At 40.7% G+C, this 18,617-nt stretch overlaps 1 protein-coding gene across 4 annotated transcripts in view; it reads right to left on the reverse strand.

Annotated features, from left to right (window-relative positions):
- The window catches only part of Synpr (synaptoporin), a 350,940-nt gene that overhangs the window by 251,397 nt on the left and 80,926 nt on the right, over positions 1 to 18,617 (reverse strand). For 2 of the 4 annotated variants that reach the window (XM_085828359.1, XM_029468702.1), the window contains exon 2: positions 17,293 to 17,395. The exons of the other annotated variants lie outside the window; for them this stretch is intronic. In XM_085828359.1, coding sequence (XP_085684485.1) covers positions 17,293 to 17,395 — 103 coding nt within the window. The remainder of the gene's footprint in view (positions 1 to 17,292; positions 17,396 to 18,617) is intronic. 4 annotated transcript variants of the gene reach the window in all.

Genomic DNA, 18,617 nt, shown 5'->3' on the forward strand with positions numbered 1-18,617 from the left:
GGTGGCCTGAGATTCTATAAAAAACCAGGCTGAGCAAATCATGCAGATCAAGGCAGTAAGCATCAACCCTTCATGGCCTATGTGCATCAGCTCCTGCCTCCAGGTTCCTGCCCTGATTGACGATGAACTACAACATGGAAGGGCAAGCCAAATAAACCCTTTCCTCCCCAGTTTGCTTTGGTTATGGTGTTTCATCACAGCAATAGTAAACCCAAGACAACTGGCTTTCTCCTACTCAGCTCCAGATCCCAACCCATGGAATATTGCTTTCCATAGTCAGAGTGAGTTCTCCCATCTCAATTAACCTAATCTAAACTATCCTCACAGGCACGCCCGGAGGCTTAACAAGAAACCATGATGGACTTCTGCGTTCAGTCTAAAAGAACTTTAATCACCCACTCAAAATGAGTTTATTTAAATTCTAATTTCACATCCAGGTTGAGCTTTTGAATCTATAGTATTTATACATTAGCAATTTGACATTCTAAATTGTTACAGATTCTCGATTCAATCTGATAGTACAAAGTGTCCCCCCTCACTCTCCTCATGGACATGGGCCATTTCTAAACAGCCTCAAAGTTTCTGGAGAGGGGAACTCACTAACTCTGAAATACATCAAGTACTACAAGGTCTAGGTTAAAGTTTTCTCCAACATAGGAATTTCCAGAGATTCCTACAAATTCTAGACAAAAGAGTACATGCTGGCTGACCATTTCCATCACCACTATGTACAGCGCCACAGCTGAAATCCAGTAGACAGTCTGGACAAGAACAAGTCTCATTCTTCAGACTACTAAAGACCTGAGTTCCTGACGCAAAGTTCATAGCCATCGGAGCCTTTGTTGGCACACTGGACAGCTTGACGATATATATTTTTAAATTCATCTAAAGGGTGATCAGAGGATTAAAGAAATCCTGAACCCTAGGCAGAGTTGATTCTCTCAGAATGCTCTCAAGGGCCTGGTTTTCTAAATGAAGTCATGAAAAGGATTTTAAAACACCATTGTACCCAACTTGGGCTAGATCTTTCCCTAGGACAGAGAACTGGCTCCCATTGGAGAGGTGTCAGGGGACACGAGGATTAATGCAATAACATATTTATCCTTTTAACTGACTCCATGTCTCCCTCCTCTGTTTTGCCATTTGCTGATTTCTTTGACTTTCAAAACCCAGAAAGAACACAAGTAGTCCTCAGGTGCAGAGATGCATAGAGTTTTCCAATGTTGTTCTAAGATTTAAATGAGCTAACTCAAAACATCAAACCAGAATTATCTTCTTAAAATGGTACTGGAATTATAAAGGGGCAGGAAGGAGTTTTGGTTTCCTGAAGCTTTGAGTTTCACAAGGAGAGAGAGAGAGAGAGAGAGAGAGAGAGAGAGAGAGAGAGAGAGAGAGATAGATCTCATTACTGTCTTTGCTGGCTCACAAAAACCCTCAGAATTTTGTATATTGATAAACAGACAAGAAATAGAGCTAAAATTATTGTACAAAAATAAGCTGTGTTGGTGTGATTGTGATCCCTGCCTCAGAAGGCAGTAGCAGGAGGATTATGAATTCAAGAACAGCAAGACCATGTCTCCAGCTTCTACTGCATCTATGACAATAAAAACATGGAAAGATTTTGGAGGAACAATCTCACTTCACCTTAAACCACCAAATATTGACATTTAATGTTAACAAAAAGGTAGCAAAATGGACATTACATCACAGGGAGCTTGAATACTGGGTTTTTCATTTAAGATTAAGTTTGGGAGACATTGAGATGGTGTGTAGCAGGTAAAACCACTAGTCATACCAGCCAGAGAGGACCCAAGTTCAATCTCTGGCACTTCCATTTCCACACTTAACAATATGCGGCTTGTAGATATCAATAATAGAAAAGGGTTGCCATGGCATGATACCATGTTTCAAGTGGCTTTTGGACACCCAATCCATGGGCTTTCAGTGCTAGGGGCTGGAAATCCAGAGTGTGGTGCTGGAGGCTTGGCTCTTTCTCAAGCCTCCTTTTCTTTCTCACTGATCAGGTCTTTTGCTGCCTCCTTCCCTGGTTGCCTTCCTGCAGACACCTCAATGTCTTTCTGCATATGAAGATGCCAGTCAGGCTTACACTAAAGGCTTCACTTTTGCTCAGTGACTTCTGTAACAAAGCTACTTGTCTACTCAGTGACGAGCATATTCTCAAGCCTGTAGAGAATTTGGGAGGGTCAAGTCCAGATTATATAGAAGACCACATGCATGGTTGGTTTATTTTTCTTTATTAAAAGTGATGGCAACCATTCATTCATAAATACTTCAGGTCAAGGTAACAATGAACCTCATTCCTTTCCCTAAACATTGTATAAAAATCTCAAACACAACTCTGAACTTTGCAGTAAAGATACTGTGATGGCTAAAGAAAATCCTTTTTGTGCCCAGCATCCAGCTTGGCACCTAATAGTCATTTGTTCCTTACCCAAGTTTCTGGACCATAAGTTCCCAGAAACACTGATTCCTTAAGCCCAACCCAAAAATGTGCAGCCACAGCCATTGCTTGCTATGCTATGACTGACTACTGATTTTGGCTTCTGTAACATGCTAATGCAGACATTCAAAGACAATTTCAAGGTGGCCTTGGCCATCTATCCAATCTTGGAAGAACCAAATAGCTCTTGTGGCTCCTTCACTCACCTATGGGTGACAAGTCTCCAATTTGGGTTAGAAAATGTGGCCCCTCTAGCCACTTTGATAAATTTGGCTAATTATAGGTTGAAATGAGTCTAGTGGTATTTCCCCCCCAGTGGTCTCAAATTTCATGACAATATCTGACCTTCCTGTATCCTGCAGAATGGTCCTGCTGTCAGGCATCCCACAGGAACCACCCTGCAAGCTCATTAGATTCCTCATCCACCCTTTAAAAATTCTAAGGTTTAAAATGTGCCAAAATCATATATATGACTACCTTAAGACAATGATGTGCATCACATCTTTGAGAACCCACAGGCATGTGTATCATTTTCTTCCTCTCTTTTTTGTTATCACCTTTGTGTGTGTGTGTGTGTGTGTGTGTGTCTGTGTAAATGGAGATTATTTAGTCTTTTCTTTTATCTTTTAAAGAAGATTTATTTATTTATTTATTTTCATTTTTTATTATGTATTTTCTTCACTTACATTTCCAATGCTATCCCAAAAGTCCCCCATATCCTCCCACGCACTCCCCTACCCACCCACTCCCACTGCTTGGCCCTGGGGTTCGCCTGTACTGGGGCATATAAAGTTTGTGTGTCCAATGGGCTTCTATTTCCAGTGATGGCCAACTAGGCCATCTTTTGATACATATGCAGCTAGAGTCAAGAGCTCCGGGGTACTGGTTAGTTCATAACGTTGTTCCACCTACAGGGTTGCAGATCCCTTTAGCTCCTTGGGTACTTTCTCTAGCTCCTTCATTGGGGGCCCTGTGATCCATCCAATAGCTGACTGTGAGCATCCACTTCTGTGTTTGCTAGGCCCCAGCATAGTCTCACAAGAGAGAGCTATATCTGGGTCCTTTAAGCAAATTCTTGCTAGTGTATGCAATGGTGTCAGCGTTTGGAAGCTGATTATGGAATGGATCCTCAGGTATGGCAGTCTCTAGATGGTCCATCCTTTCGTCTCAGCTCGAAACGTTGTCTCTGTAACTCCTTCCATGGGTGTTTTGCTAAGAAGGTGTTTAATTCTAAGAAGGGGCACAGTGTCCACACTTTGGTCTTCGCTCTTCTTGAGTTTCATGTGTTTTGCAAATTGTATCCTATATCTTGGGTATTTTAAGTTTCTGGGCTAATATCTACTTATCAGTGAGTACATATTATGTGAGTTCTTTTGTGATTGGGTTACCTCACTCAGGATGATGCCCTCCAGGTCCACACATTTGCCAAGGAATTTCATAAATCCATTGTTTTTAATAGCTGAGTAAATGTACTACATGTATTACATTGTGTAAATGTACTACATTTTCTGTATCCATTCCTCTGTTGAGGGGCATCTGGGTTCTTTCCAGCTTCTGGCTATTATAAATAAGGCTGCTATGAACATAGTGGAGCATGTGTCCTTCTTACCGGTTGGGACATCTTCTGGATATATGCCCAGGAGAGGTATTGCTGGATCCTCTGGTAGTATTATGTCCAATTTTCTGAGGAACCGCCAGACTAATTTCCAGAGTGGTTGTAAAAGCTTACAATCCCACCAACAATGGAGGAGTGTTCCTTTTTCTCCACATACTTGCCAGCATCTGCGGTCACCTGCATTTTTTATCTTAGTCATTCTGACTGGTGTGAGGTGGAATCTCTGGGTTGTTTTGATTTGCATTTCCCTGATGATTAAGTATGCTGAACAAATTTTCAGGGGCTTCTCACCATTCAGTATTCCTCAGGTGAGAATTCTTTGTTTAACTCTTAGCCCCATTTTTTAATGGGGTAATTGATTTTCTGGACTCCACCTTCTTGAGTTCTTTATATATATTGGATATTAGTCCTCTATCTGATTTAGGATAGGTAAATATCCTTTCCCAATCTGTTGGTGGCCTTTTTGTCTTATTGACAGTGTCTTTTGCCTTACAGAAGCTTTGCAATTTTATGAGGTCCAATTTATTGATCATGATCTTACAGCACAAGCCATTGCTGTTCTATTCAGGAATTTTCCCCCTGTGCCCTTATCTTGAAGACTTTTCACCACTTTCCCCTCTATAAGTTTCACTGTCTCTGGTTTTATGTGGAGTTCCTTGATCCACTTAGATTTGACCTTAGTACAAGGAGATAGGAATGGATCAATTCGCATTCTTCTACATGATAACCACCAGTTGTGCCAGCACCATTTGTTGAAAATGCTGTCTTTTTTCCACTGGATGGTTTTAGCTATCTTGTCGAAGATCAAGTGACCATAGGTGTGTGGGTTCATTTCTGGGTCTTCAATTCTATTCCAATGAAAAACTTGTCTGTCGCTATACCAGTACCATGCAGTTTTTAATCACAATTGCTCTGTAGTAGAGCTTTAGGTCAGGCATGCTGATTCCACCAGAGGTTCTTTTATCCTTGAGAACAGTTTTTACTATCCTAGTTTTTTTGTTATTCTAGATGAATTTGCAGATTGCCCTTTCTAATTCGTTGAAGAACTGAGTTGGGATTTTGATGGGGATTGGATTGAATCTGTAGATTGCTTTTGCCAAGATAGCCATTTTTACAATGTTGATCCTGCCAATCCATGAGCATGTGAGAGATCTTTCCATCTTCTGAGATCTTCTTTAATTTCTTTCTTCAGAGACTTGAAATTCTTATCATACAGATCTTTCACTTCCTTAGAGTCACACCAAGGTATTATATATTATTTGTGACTATTATGAAGGGTGTTGTTTCCCTAATTTCTTTATCAGCCTGTTTATCCTTTGTGTAGAGAAAGGCCATAGACTTGTTTGAGTTAATTTTATACCCAGCTGTCTTAGTCAAGGTTTCTATTCCTGCACAAACATCATGACCAAGAAGCAAGTTGGGGAGGAAAGGGTTTATTCGGCTTACACTTCCATGCTGCTGTTCATCACCAAAGGAAGTCAGGACTGGAACTCAAACAGGTCAGGGAGCAGGAGCTGATGCAGAGGCCATGGAGGGATGTTCTTTACTGGCTTGCCTCCCCTGGCTTGCTCAGCCTACTCCCTTATAGAACCCAAGACTACCAGCCCAGGGATGGTCCCACCCACAAGGGGCCTTTCCCCCTTGATCACTAATTGAGAAAACGCCTTACAGTTGGATCTCATGGAGGCATTTCCTCAACTGAAGCTCCTTTCTCTGTGATAACTCCAGCTGTGTCAAGTTGACACAAAAATAGCTAGTACACCAGCTACTTCACTGAAGCTGTTTATCAGGTTTAGGAGTTCTCTGGTGGAATTTTTAGGGTCACTTATATATACTATCATATCATCTGATCTGCAAAAAGTGATATTTTGCCTTCTTCCTTTCCAATTTGCATCCCCTTGATCTCCTTTTGTTTTCTAATTTCTCTAGCTTGGACTTCAAGTACTATGTTGAATAGATATGGAGAAAGTGGGCATCCTTGTCTAGTCCCTGATTTTAGTGGGATTGCTTCCAGCTTCTCACCATTACTTTGATGTTGGCTTCTGGTTTGCTGTAGATTGCTTTTATCATGTTTAGGTATGGGCCTTGAATTCCTGATCTTTGCAAGACTTTTATCATGAATGGGTGTTGGATTTTGTCAAATGCTTTCTCAGCATCTAACGAGATGATCATGTGGTTTTTGTCTTTGGGTTTGTTTATATAGTGGATTATGTTGATGGATTTCCATATATTAAACTATCCCTGCATCTCTGGAATGAAACCTACTTGGTCAGGATGGATGATTGTTTTGATGTGTTCTTGGATTCGGTTAGTGTAGTGGCTACTCCTGATTGTCAACTTGAGTATATTTGGAATGAACTACAATCCAGAATTTGAAGGCTCACTAGTGACCGTTATCTGGAGGCTTGGAGATAGAAGTTTCTGATCTGGATCTTGGTATGGAGATCTTGAGGCCTAGTGGCTATGGATCCCAGAAGATTAAATCTCCGAGTTCAAGGTCATCCCAGATTAAAGGTGTGTTGGAACACACCTTTAATCTGGGCTACACCTTACATCTAGGATTAAAGGTGTGGTGGAACACACCTTTAATCTGGGCTATACCTTCTGCTGCAGACAATATAAGGACATTGGAAGAAGGGAGTTTTGCTCTTGCTACTTCGCCTGCTTGCTGTGTGAGACTAACTGCTAGATCCTTGGACTTCCATTCAAAGCTACTACTGAACCATTGTTGAGAATTGGGCTGCAGACTGTAAGTCATCAATAAATTCCTTCACTATATAGAGACTATACATAAGTTCTATGACCCTAGAAAACCCTGACTAATACAGTTAGCAAGAATTTTATTGAGTATTTTTGCATCACTATTCATAAGTGAAATTGGTCTGAAGTTCTCTATCTTTGGTGGGTCTTTCTGTGGTTTAAGTATCAGAGACATTGTGGCTTTCTAGAATGAATTGGGTAGAGTACCTTCTGCTTCTATTTTGTGGAGTAGATTGTGAAGAACTGGAAATAGATCTTCTGTGAACTTCTGATAGAACTCTGCACTAAACCCATATAATCCTGGGCTTTTTTTGGTTGGGAGATTATTAATAACTGCTTCTAATTCTTTAGGGGATATAAGACTATTTAGATCATTAACCTGATCCTGATTTAACTTTGGTACCTGGTATCTGTCTAGTAATTTGTCCATTCAATCCAGGTTCTCCAGTTTTGTTGAGTATAACCTTTTGTAGAAAGATCTGATGGTATTTTGGATTTCCTCAGGAGCTGTTGTTATGTCTCCCTTTTCATTTCTGATTTTGTTAATTAGGATACTGTCCCTGTGCCCTCTAGTGAATCTAGCTAAGGGTTTATCTATCTTGTTGATTTTCTCAAAGAACCAGCTCCTCGTTTGTTTGATTCTTTGAATATTTCTTCTTGTTTCCACTTGGTTGATTTCACCCCTGAGTTTGATTATTTCCTGTCATCTACTTCTCTTGGGTGAATTTGCTTCCTTTTGTTCTAGAGCTTTTAGGTGTGTTGTCAAGCTGCTAGTGTGGGCTCTTTCTAGTTTCTTTTTGGAGGCACTCAGAGCTATGGGTTTTCCTCTTAGAAATGCTTTCATTGTGTCCCATAAGTTTGGGTATGTTGTGGCTTCATTTTCATTAAACTCTAAAAAGTCTTTAAATTCTTTCTTTATTCCTTCCTTGTCCAAGGTATCATTGAGAAGAGTGTTGTTCAGTTTTGACATGAATGTTGGCTTTCTATTATTTATGTTGTTATTGAGGATCAGCCTTAGTCCATGGTGATCTGATAGGATGCATGGGACAATTTCAATATTTTTGTATCTGTTGAGGCCTATTTTGTGACCAATGTTCAATTTTGGAGAAGGTACCATGAGGTGCTGAGAAGAAGGTACATCCTTTTATTTTAGGATAAAATGTTCTGTAGATATCTGTTAAATCCATTTGTTTCATAACTTCTGTTAATTTCACTGTGTCCCTGTTTAGTTTCTGTTTCCACGATCTGTCCATTGATGAAAATAGTGTATTGAAGTCTCCCACTATTATTGTGTGAGGAGCAAATTGTGTTTTGAGCTTTACTAAAGTTTCTTTAATGAATGTGGCTGCCCTTGCATTTGGAGCATAGATATTCAGAATTGAGAGTTCCTCTTGGAACATTTTACCTTTGATGATTATGAAGTGTTGCTCCTTGTCTTTTGTGATAACTTTGGGTTGGAAGTATTTTTTTTTTTTTTGACATTAGAATGGCTACTCCAGCTTATTTCTTCAGACCATTTGCTTGGAAAATTGTTTTCCAGCCTTTCACTCTGAGGTAGTGTCTATCTCTTTCCCTAAAATGGGTTTCCTGTAAGCAGTAAACTGTTGGGTCCTGTTTGTGTAGCCAGTCTGTTAGTCTATGTCTTTTTATTGGGGAATTGAGTCCCTTGATATTAAGAGATATTAAGGAAAAGTAATTGTTTCTTCCTATTATTTTTGTTGTTAGAGTTGGCAATCTGTTCTTGTGGCTGTCTTCTTTTAGGTTTGTTGAAGGATTACTTTCTTGCTATTTCTAGGGCTTGGTTTCCATCCTTGTATTGGTTTTTTTCTGTTATTATGCTTTGAAGGGCTGGATTTGTGGAAAGATAATGTGTGAATTTGTTTTTGTCGTGGAATACTTGGGTTTCTCCATCTATGGTAATTGAAAGTTTGGCTGAGTACAGTAGCCTGGTCTAGCATTTGTGTTCTCTTAGTGTCTGTATAATATCGGTCCAGGATCTTCTGGCTTTCATAGTCTCTAGTGAAAAGTCTGGTGTAATTCTGATAGGTCTGCCTTTATATGTTACTTGACCTTTTCCCCTTACTGCTTTTAATATTCTATCTTTATTTAGTGCATTTGTTGTTCTGATTATTATGTGTCAGGAGAAATTTCTTTTCTGGTCCAGTCTATTTGGAATTCTGTAGGCTTCTTGTATGTTCATGGGCATCTCTTTCTTTAGGTTTGGTAAGTTTTCTTCTATTATTTTGTTGAAGATATTTGCTGGCCCTTTAAGTTGAAAATCTTCATTCTCATCTACTCCTATTATCTGTAGGTTTGGTCTTCTCATTGTGTCCTGGATTGCCTGGACGTTTGGAGCTAGGATCTTTTTGCATTTTGCATTTCTTTGATTGTTGTGCGGATCTTCTCTCTGGAATCTTCTGCACCCGAGATTCTCTCTTCCATCTCCTGTATTCTGTTGCTGATGCTTGCATCTATGGTTCCAGATTTCTTTCCTAGGGTTGCTATCTCCAGACTTGTCTCACTTTGTGTTTTCTTTATTGTGTCTACTTCCCTTTTTAGGTCTTGTATGGTTTTGTTTATTTCCATCACCTGTTTGAATGTGTTCTCCTGTTTTTCTTTCAGGACTTCTACCTGTTTGGTTGTGTTTTTCTGTTTTTCTTTAAGGACTTTTAACTCATTAGCAGTGTTCTCCTGTATTTCTTTAAGTGAGTTATTAAAGTCCTTCTTGATGTACTCTACCATCATCATGAGATATGCTTTTAACTCCGGGTCTAGCTTTTTGGGTGTGTTGGGTTTCCCAGGACTGCATGAGGTGGGAGTGCTGCGTTCTGATGATGGTGAGTGGTCTTGGTTTCTCTTAGTAAGATTCTTATGTTTGCCTTTTGCCATCTGATAATCTCTGGAGTTAGTTGTTATAGTTGTCTCTGGTTGGAGCTTGTTTCTCTCGTGATTCTGTTAGCCTCTATCAGCCGACCTGGGAGACTAGCTCCCTCCTGAGTTTCAGTGGTCAGAGCATTCTCTGCAGGCAAGCTCTCCTCTTGCAGGGAAGGTGGACAGATATCTGGCGTTTGGACCTGCCTCCTGGCAGAAGATGAAGGCCTGAAACCAGACCTGTCCCCGAAGCTGTTAGCTTCTGTAGTCCACACTCTCACCTGTGCAGACTAGTCTCAGAGGGATCTGGAAACCAAGATTACTCCTCCAGGCAGGGTGTACACCTCTCCTCTGGCATGGAAGGTGCCCTGATATCTGGATCCCGAAATGGTGTCTGCCTCAGAAGCTGTCCTCTGGGGACCTTGAGGGTGTCCATGGTCTCTGTGCCCAAGGTCACCTGGTGCTGGAGCTGACCATAAGGGATTTGTGACCCGGGTTTTCTGCTTCCCTAATGCTGTCTTGGGTCCCACACGATTGGATTGGAACAGAAGTTGTGTTCCACTCACCGGTGGTTCTAAGATTGCATGGAGAGTCCTGTAGGGACCTTGAGGGTATCTGCCAACTTTGCGCCTAAGTTTGTCAGAGACCATCCCGTGAGAAAGCAAGCCCTTCACAATCTCCCTAACAGGCCAAAATGACCTCGTGCTAAGAGCTGGTTATCACCCCCTCCTCCCTATTCCCTTCCTGGCACCTGAGACTGTAAAAGCTGAATTATAGTCCCCTCTTCCCTATCTCTTCCTGAACTCCCATGCCATCCAAGGACATGAGTTACGCCTGAGCCCAGCCTGACACCCAAGGCTGTCAAGGAGGATCTATGTTCCGGAGATAAGATGCAGAGTGCCTGCTGCCTGGCACCTGACTTCGGCCCCCATGTCAGCAGATGCCCACTTCTTTGTTCTTTGTAAAATTCCCCCTCAACATCTCCCCTATTCCCCGAGATGCATGCTTTAAAAACAAGGTACCTCAGCCTATTAAACGAGACCTTGATAGGTGCCCTTCTTGGTCTCCTGCCTCTCCTTCCCTTCCTCCCATTTCCTCCCAGGTTTGCAGCCCCCCTCGTACCCACGAATAACTGAATCCTGCAGGATGGGATACAAGATGATGCAGTGCTGGCACCAATTGGAAAGGCTATTTAGTCTTTTAAAAGAAAGAAATTGCTGTTTGGGACAAGTAGATAAGAATGCAAACACTATATACCAAGTGGGAAAAAAGCCAGAGTAAGAAAGACCAGTACTGCCTGAACGATTAGCTCTGCTCCAAAGTCTCTATTCAGTAGTGTTTGACCTCACCACAGGTCTAACTCAAATCATGCAAACTGTGAGCCAATGTAAACTTTACTTATTTAATATGATTATCTCTGGCCTGTTCACGACATCGGAATGCTGGCTAACACGTTGGCATGTACAACAATCACATCCCTTTTTCATTCAATTGTAAGTTTGTTGTGCAGTTTCTTTGCCTGAGTGCCATGAGCACCCTGCATGCAGACAGGAAACCTGTCATTATCCCAGTCTGTTCATTGACGTGCTCTGCAGGGATCTAGTGCACCATTGCCGGGAACATACTCCTGAATCAAGCAGGCACAGCCTTGCCCTTGCATCTCTTCCTAGTGCAACCCAGTTTTCTCTTTGATGTCCTCTCACAGTAGCTCTGGGCTCTATAAATTCATTACTCATATCATCCTTTTGAGAATGTCATGCAGTAAAAAGTCAGCGTTTTGTTTCCCATTACATCAATTTTTATTGCACTCGGATGAATGTAACAGCCACCAGGCTGACCCTGCCTCTAACCTCTCTTATTACACCCACGCCACACAGTCACTCCAGGTTATCACTACACCATTAGCCTCTGACTACCACCATTTGTCACCTTTACTCCTGGGAGACATTTGTCAGTCTCCTGGTCCTCTGTAGATGAAGAATTCAATTCAGGAGCCAAGGAGACCAGAAGTAATATATAGGTATGGATTCATATTTTGCCACTTAAATGTTTAAATTCCCTGAAAAGTTGCTAAGCTTATCAAGACCTGTTTGTGCCAAATAAAACAGTAGGGTGAAATTTGTGATGAGTTCACGGGTTGTTATGAACGACATGTAGCTCACCACTGGTAGCTACAACCATCACTAGCATATGGTCCAAGTCTTCGATTCATGTTCCACTCACAATCCCTTTTCACCCAATCAATGTAAAGGGACCTTAAGTAAATAGATACAGAAAATAGATTTACAATTAAATGTTTACTACTAATAATTCATAAACAACTATATGTTAAGATAATTATGTTGTACACAGATAAATTTACCATTGACAGTAAAAGCAAATTTGCATGCTAATGAGATTAATATGTTTGTCTTTACATAAGTAATGAAATCTTAGATGAATAAGTGATACCACAGGACACAAAGCATCTTCAAGGGTTTGGCAGAGTTGATCAATAGATCAATATTTTGATTGTGTAATTGACAATGACCCAAAGACAACTTTTCAGCAATGCACACTACAGGAAATTTCAGAAACTATTGGAGATTCCAGAGCTAAAATGTATTAACATTTTTGATGAAATTCAAGTTAGCATATCAAATGATATTTTAATTTTATTTTAATTTTTCTTTTTGAAGACAGGTTTTCTCTGTGCAGTCCTGGCTGTCCTGAAACTCACTCTTCAAACCATAATTTTAAAAGTCAAGCATGCTAAGCTAGCATAATCTGAATTGATTTGGTATTTATATACCTAGAGAATGGTCACAGGAGAATATTGACATTCTTCATTTTCTGCAATTATACCATGATGTTTCTGTAAGAGATGAAAATTTTAATAGCTGAGTAGTATTCCATCGTGTAAATGAACCACATTTTCTGTATCCATTCATCTGTCGTCGGACATTTAGGTTGTTTCCAGCTTCTGGTTACCACAAATAAGGCCACTATGAACATAGTAAAACATGTGCCCCTGTTGCATGGTATAGCATCTTTTGGGTATATTCCCAAGAGTGGTATAGCTGGGTCTTCAGTTAGATTTATTTCCAATTTTCTGAGGAACCTCCAGAATGGATGAACCAGTTTGCAATCCCACCAGCAATGGAGAAGTGTTCCACTTTCTCCACATCCTCTCCAAACATGTGTTGTCACCTGAGGTTTTGATCTTAGCCATTCTGACTGGTATAAGGTAGAATCTCAGGGTCATTTTGATTTGCATTTTTCTGATCACTAAGGACTTTGAACATTTCCTTAGGCGCCTCACAGCCTTTCAAGATTCCTCAGTTGTGAATTCTCAGTTTAGTTCTATACCCCATTTTTTGAATGGGTTGTTAAGTTTTTTGGTGGTTAACTTCTTGAGTACTTTATATATTTTGGGTATTAGCCCTTTATCGGATGTAGGGTTAGTGAAGATTTTTTCCCAATCTGTAGATTGCCGATTTGTCTTGTTGACTATGTCCTTTGCCTTACAGACACTTTTGAGTTTTATGAGGTCCCATTTATCAATTCTTGATCTTAGAGCATGAGCCATTAGAGTTCTGTTTAGGAAATTTCCCCCTGTGCCAATGAGTTCAAGGTTCTTCCCCAGTTTCTCTTCTACTAGATTCAGTGTATCTGGTTTTATGTTGAGGTCCTTGATCCACTTGGACTTGAGCTTTGTACAAGGTGACAAATATGGGTCTATTTTTATTCTTCTACATACAGACAGCCAGTTAAACTAGCACCATTTATTGAAGATGATTTCTTTTTCCCATTGTATATTTTTGGCGTCTTTGTCAAAGATCAAGCGTGGTTTTATTGCTAGGTCTTCAATTCTATTCCATTGGACATCCTGACGTTTGCAGGCAAATGGATGGAACTAGAAAATATATCCTGAGTGAGGTAACTCAGACCCAAAAGGACATGAATGGTATGAATTCACTAATAAGTGGGGGAAAAAAAACACTTTACAGAATACACAAGATGTAGTTCACAGAATTCAAAAGGCTCAACAAGCTGAAGTGCCCAAGTGAGGATACCTCAGTCTCACTTGGGAGAGAGAAGAAAGCAATCACAAGTGGGGCGGGAGGGAGGGACTTGGGAAGGAAAGTGGATGGAACTGGGGTGAGTGTGGGGAGGGGGGCCTGATCTGGTATTGGGTGAGGGAAAAGGACTGAAGCCCTGAGGGCCAACAGAAAGAATGTAAACAGGCAACCTCAGGAAATAGAAGGTTGGGGTGTCCCCTCCTGAATGCACCAGACAGAGGCTTAGGAGGTGAGAGACTCCCAGAACTCATAGGGAGGAAATGCCTAACAGTAGGAAAAAGGAACTTATATAGCCCATCTCCAGCAGGAAGACAGGACATCAAGTGAGGGATGGGGTTGCCATTCCACAGTCACACCTCTGACCCATAATTGTTTCTGTCTGAAAGAATTACAGGGATGGAAATGGATAGGACCCTGAGGAAAAGAAGGTCCAGTGACAGACCCAAAGTGGGATTCAGCTCAAGGAGAGGTCCCAAGGCCTGATACTATTACTGAGGCTATGGAGAGCTTGTAAAAAGGGACCTATCATGACTGCCCTCTGAAAGACCCAACAAACAGCTAAAAGAAATGCAGTTATTTTTACCCAACCAATGGACAGAAACAGCTGACCCCTGTTGTTGAATTAGGGAAGGCTGAAAAAAGCTGAGGAGAAGGACGATTCTGTAGGAGGAAGCAGTCTTAATCAATCTGGACCCCTGAGATTTTTTCAAACACTGAACCACCAAACAGACAGCATACACCAACTGATATGAGGCCCCCCAACACACATACAGTAGAGTACTTCTGGGTCTGTGTTCATTCAGAGATGATGCACCTAGCCCTCAAGAGACTGGAGGCCCCAGGGAGTTTAGAGGTCAGGTGAGGTGGGGGTGGGGGCATCCACGTGGAGATGGGGTTGGGTGAGGAGGAGGTGTGGAATGTGGAGCAGTCGGAGACTGAATGGGGAGGGGAGGGGAAGGGAATGGAATATGATGTGTAAAAATGAATTACAAATAAAATTAAATTATAAAAAGAGATGAAAATTTTGTATATGCATTAAAACACTGCAGTTTGTGATGTCTGGAGGCTGAGCTATCATGCTTCAGGCAGTATTTGTTGTGTTACATGCCACATGACATCATGGCCCATGCAAAGTACACAATTTGTGTGTTAAGATCCATGGCTGCTGAGAAACCACACAACACAGCATGGGGAACACTGAGAAATACCACAGGCTCATGATGCATTTGATTTTGAATTCATTTTTGGATATCACAGCATCAGAAATATTTCATTATTGCTAACTTTTGTGTAATTCTCACACTTAGTTATGAATCACAACCTCGCCTTTAGTAACTTGTGTCTACTCTACTAGCACATCTTCATGACTTGATGTTCACTGTGCAAAGCCTGCCATGCAATTGCTCACTTAACTTTTATCTTCAATACTTGCTATGTGACCCTTTGGATGATTCTACTCGCTCTGTTTTCCCTCCTCTTTCATGCTTCAGGATGTTTAAGACAGTATCTCTTTATGAAGCTAGGGATCCACATGTTAGCAGACTTGCTGGCCAGTGACTGTGGGGCATCCTAGTCTCTTCCCTCAGCACTAAAGTTACAGAAACACACCAACACATCTGGCTTTTATGTGGGTCTTGGGTATCCCAACTGGGATCCTCCTGCTTACTTAGCAAGAATTTTACCCCAGAGCCATCTCCACAGCCCAGGGAAAGTTTGTTAAGTTCAATATGGCTTAGTGGTTTTGTTTTTATTTTCACAATGAGGTATTGTAAGGAATGAAGGTGGGTATGCAGATTACAATGAAGAGACACACCAAGGAAGTTCTCAGTAACGGTGACTGTCACAATGCAACACCTCCACAGGATCCCACAGATGCATCCATCACAGATCCTGAGCAGCTGCCCAACAAGGTGGGATTCTGTCTTGGATTTGCTTTGCTTTTCTCACAGCAGCAAGGTCCACACAGAAATGCCTTGCTCAATGAATGGCAATAAGTGAGTTGCCTAGTAACATCCCTCATCTGTAAAGATGCACTGCCCTTCACATATAGTGTGATTGAGAAAGTTCAAGAACGGCCATTCTTCTTTGGTTTATACAACATGGATTAGTTACAGTAGTTATTGCTGTGGGTAAGTGTCTGACAAAACAATGGAAAGAAGAGGTTTATTGTAGCGTGGGGACACAGGTCTGTACTAAATGAGAAGGCACAGCTGCAGGAGTCTGAGGCAGCTGAATCACACTGCATCTCCGGAAGAAACAGAGAAGAACAAGTGTGCATGCTCTTGTCCCTTGTTTTGTTTTATTCAGTCTGGGGCCTCAGTTCATAAAATGGTGCCCCAGTTAAGGTAGATCTTCCCACTTCAGATAACCTAATCCAGATACCCCCTCGCAGACACGCCAGAGGTTAGACTCCATAATGATTTTGAATCCTGACAAGCTTCACCCAAACTGCATTGAATAGTGAAGTCATTCATTTCAGGCTCCAACTACATTGATGCAAAGTATCTAAATTTGTCTAATGTCCTTTTCTCTTCTCCTGGAGAATGTGAGTGTCTGATGAGTCTGAAGCAACCAGTAGGGGGAGCAAACAATCCTTCAGTTTTGTTTTTTGTTTGTTTTTTTTTCTTTTTTTCTTTTTTATTAGATATTTTCTTTATATACATTTCATTTCAAATGCTATCCCAAAAGTTCCCTATACCCTCCCTTTGCCCTGCTCCTGCTTCTTGGCCCTGGCATTCCCCTGTACTGGGGCATATAAAGTTTGCAATAGCAAGGGGCCTCTCTTCCCAGTGATGTCTGAGTAGGCCATCTTCTGCTACATATGCAGCTAAAGATACGAGCTCTGGGAGTACTGGTTAGTTCTAGAACTAAAGGAAGCAAATTCACCCAAGAGGAGTAGACAGCAGGAAATAATCAAACACAGGGCTGAAATCAACCATGTGGAAACAAAAAGAACTATTCAAAGAATCAACCAAACCAGGAGCTGGTTCTTTGAGAAAATCAACAAGATAGATAAACCCTTAGCCAGACTCACTAGAGGACACAGGGACAGTATCCTAATTAACAAAATCAAAAATGAAAAAGGAGACATAACAACAGAAACTGAGGAAATCCAAAACATCATCAGATCCTACTACAAAAGGCTATACTCAACAAAACTAGAAAACCTGGATGAAATGAACAACTTCCTAGACAGATACCAGGTACCAAAGTTAAATCCTTCAGTTTTGAATCAAGAAAGACTTGAAAAGATTTAGATTTGACTTGGATTCAGTGTATATAATCAGCAATTATATTTCAGCTAATGAATCCCAGAAGTAAAGATTATTAACATTCTGCCTCTTTTGCAGAAAATAAAATGGATTTGGCATGACCCAGTCTTTTAAATCTTCTATAGATATAATTAGGAAATGCAAATATTTGTGAGTTGAACAGAGACTGTTCAGCATTACATAAAGAGTTATTACCTCAGCAAAGAAACAGGCGACAGAACTTCAAAAGTGTCCCGCCAGTCATGTGCTTACCTCAAGTATGTGAGAAGTAATGAGAGTTTGAGATGAGTCCTTATTATCTGGCACATCACACTGAAGCAGTAACAAGGGTCGAATGGTTGGAATTGCTTTGCAGCTGAATCAAAAATGCAATAAAAGAATGTCTTTGTCTACTTGATTGCATACATATAATATGCACATTCATTTATATCCTTATCTTCTTTAAATTTATATTCCTATATATTCCTCTCTGTGTCTCTGTCTGTCTGTCTCTTTCTCGGTCTTTCTCTTTCTCTTTCTCTTTCTCTTTCTCTTTCTCTTTCTCTTTCTCTTTCTCTTTCATCTGAATCTCTCTCTCTGTGTGTGTGTGTGTGTGTGTCTTTTGAATACACACAGTACCTCTTTGCCCTGGGTAATAGTTTTACTCAAACTAGTGAAAGTAGTGCTAAATATATTTCTTTCCTTTTTCAATATCTTTTTGAGAAAAAATTCTGGTCATATTTTTGTCAACAAATTATAAAGGCTGACTTTCAATTAGGTACTATTCGGCCTTATTTTGCCATGTTAAAGTATAGTGCACTGAATTTAAGGTTAATTTTCTCCACTGAACCTCTACGTGGAAGGAAATATGAAACATATCATAGGAGAGCAGCTAAAACTCAGCTTCCCTCAAGCATGGGAGTCAGACCTTCCTTCTCTCCCCCAGTGCCCCAGAAACAGACAAGAGATTCTTCATGGAGCCCCAGGATCTGTGGCACTGTGTTGGACTAGCCTGGTCTTCCACGTTCTTATGTGTCAGTCCAAACTTCCACTTCCATTACTTGTATGGAAATCATCAATGATCCAGGTGAGCACTTCCCCCTTGGCCAACTCACTGCGCTCCAGATCATATGATCTGTGTTGGTAGCCAGCCCTCTGCAGTCAGTAAGCCTCATTGATTTTCTGTGATCCCTGATCTTAAGCAATGGCCACCCTGCTTTATATACTTCTACAGACTGCTACGAGTCATCAAAGCATTTCTAGTCACTTACCTTTTAACCTTTTTAAAAATTAATTTTTTTAAATTGTATTTATTTATGTCTTTAAATTGAGGGGCACTCTGCATGTACACATGTATGCCAGAAGAGGGCATTAGATCCCTTTCTATTGTGAGCCACCATGTGGTTGCTGGTAATTGAACTCAGGACTTCTGGAAGAGGAGCTAATGTTATAAACTGCTGCTGAGTCACCTCACCAGCTATATATATATATATATATATATATATATATATATATATACATATATATGTGTATATATATGTATGTATATATATAATTAAACACACAAGTTCCTCATTGTTTCAACCATATGACAGATT

This window comes from Mus caroli, unplaced genomic scaffold (genome assembly GCF_978045245.1).
Source record: "Mus caroli unplaced genomic scaffold, Mus_caroli_1 scaffold_12, whole genome shotgun sequence".
NCBI lineage: Eukaryota > Metazoa > Chordata > Mammalia > Rodentia > Muridae > Mus > Mus caroli.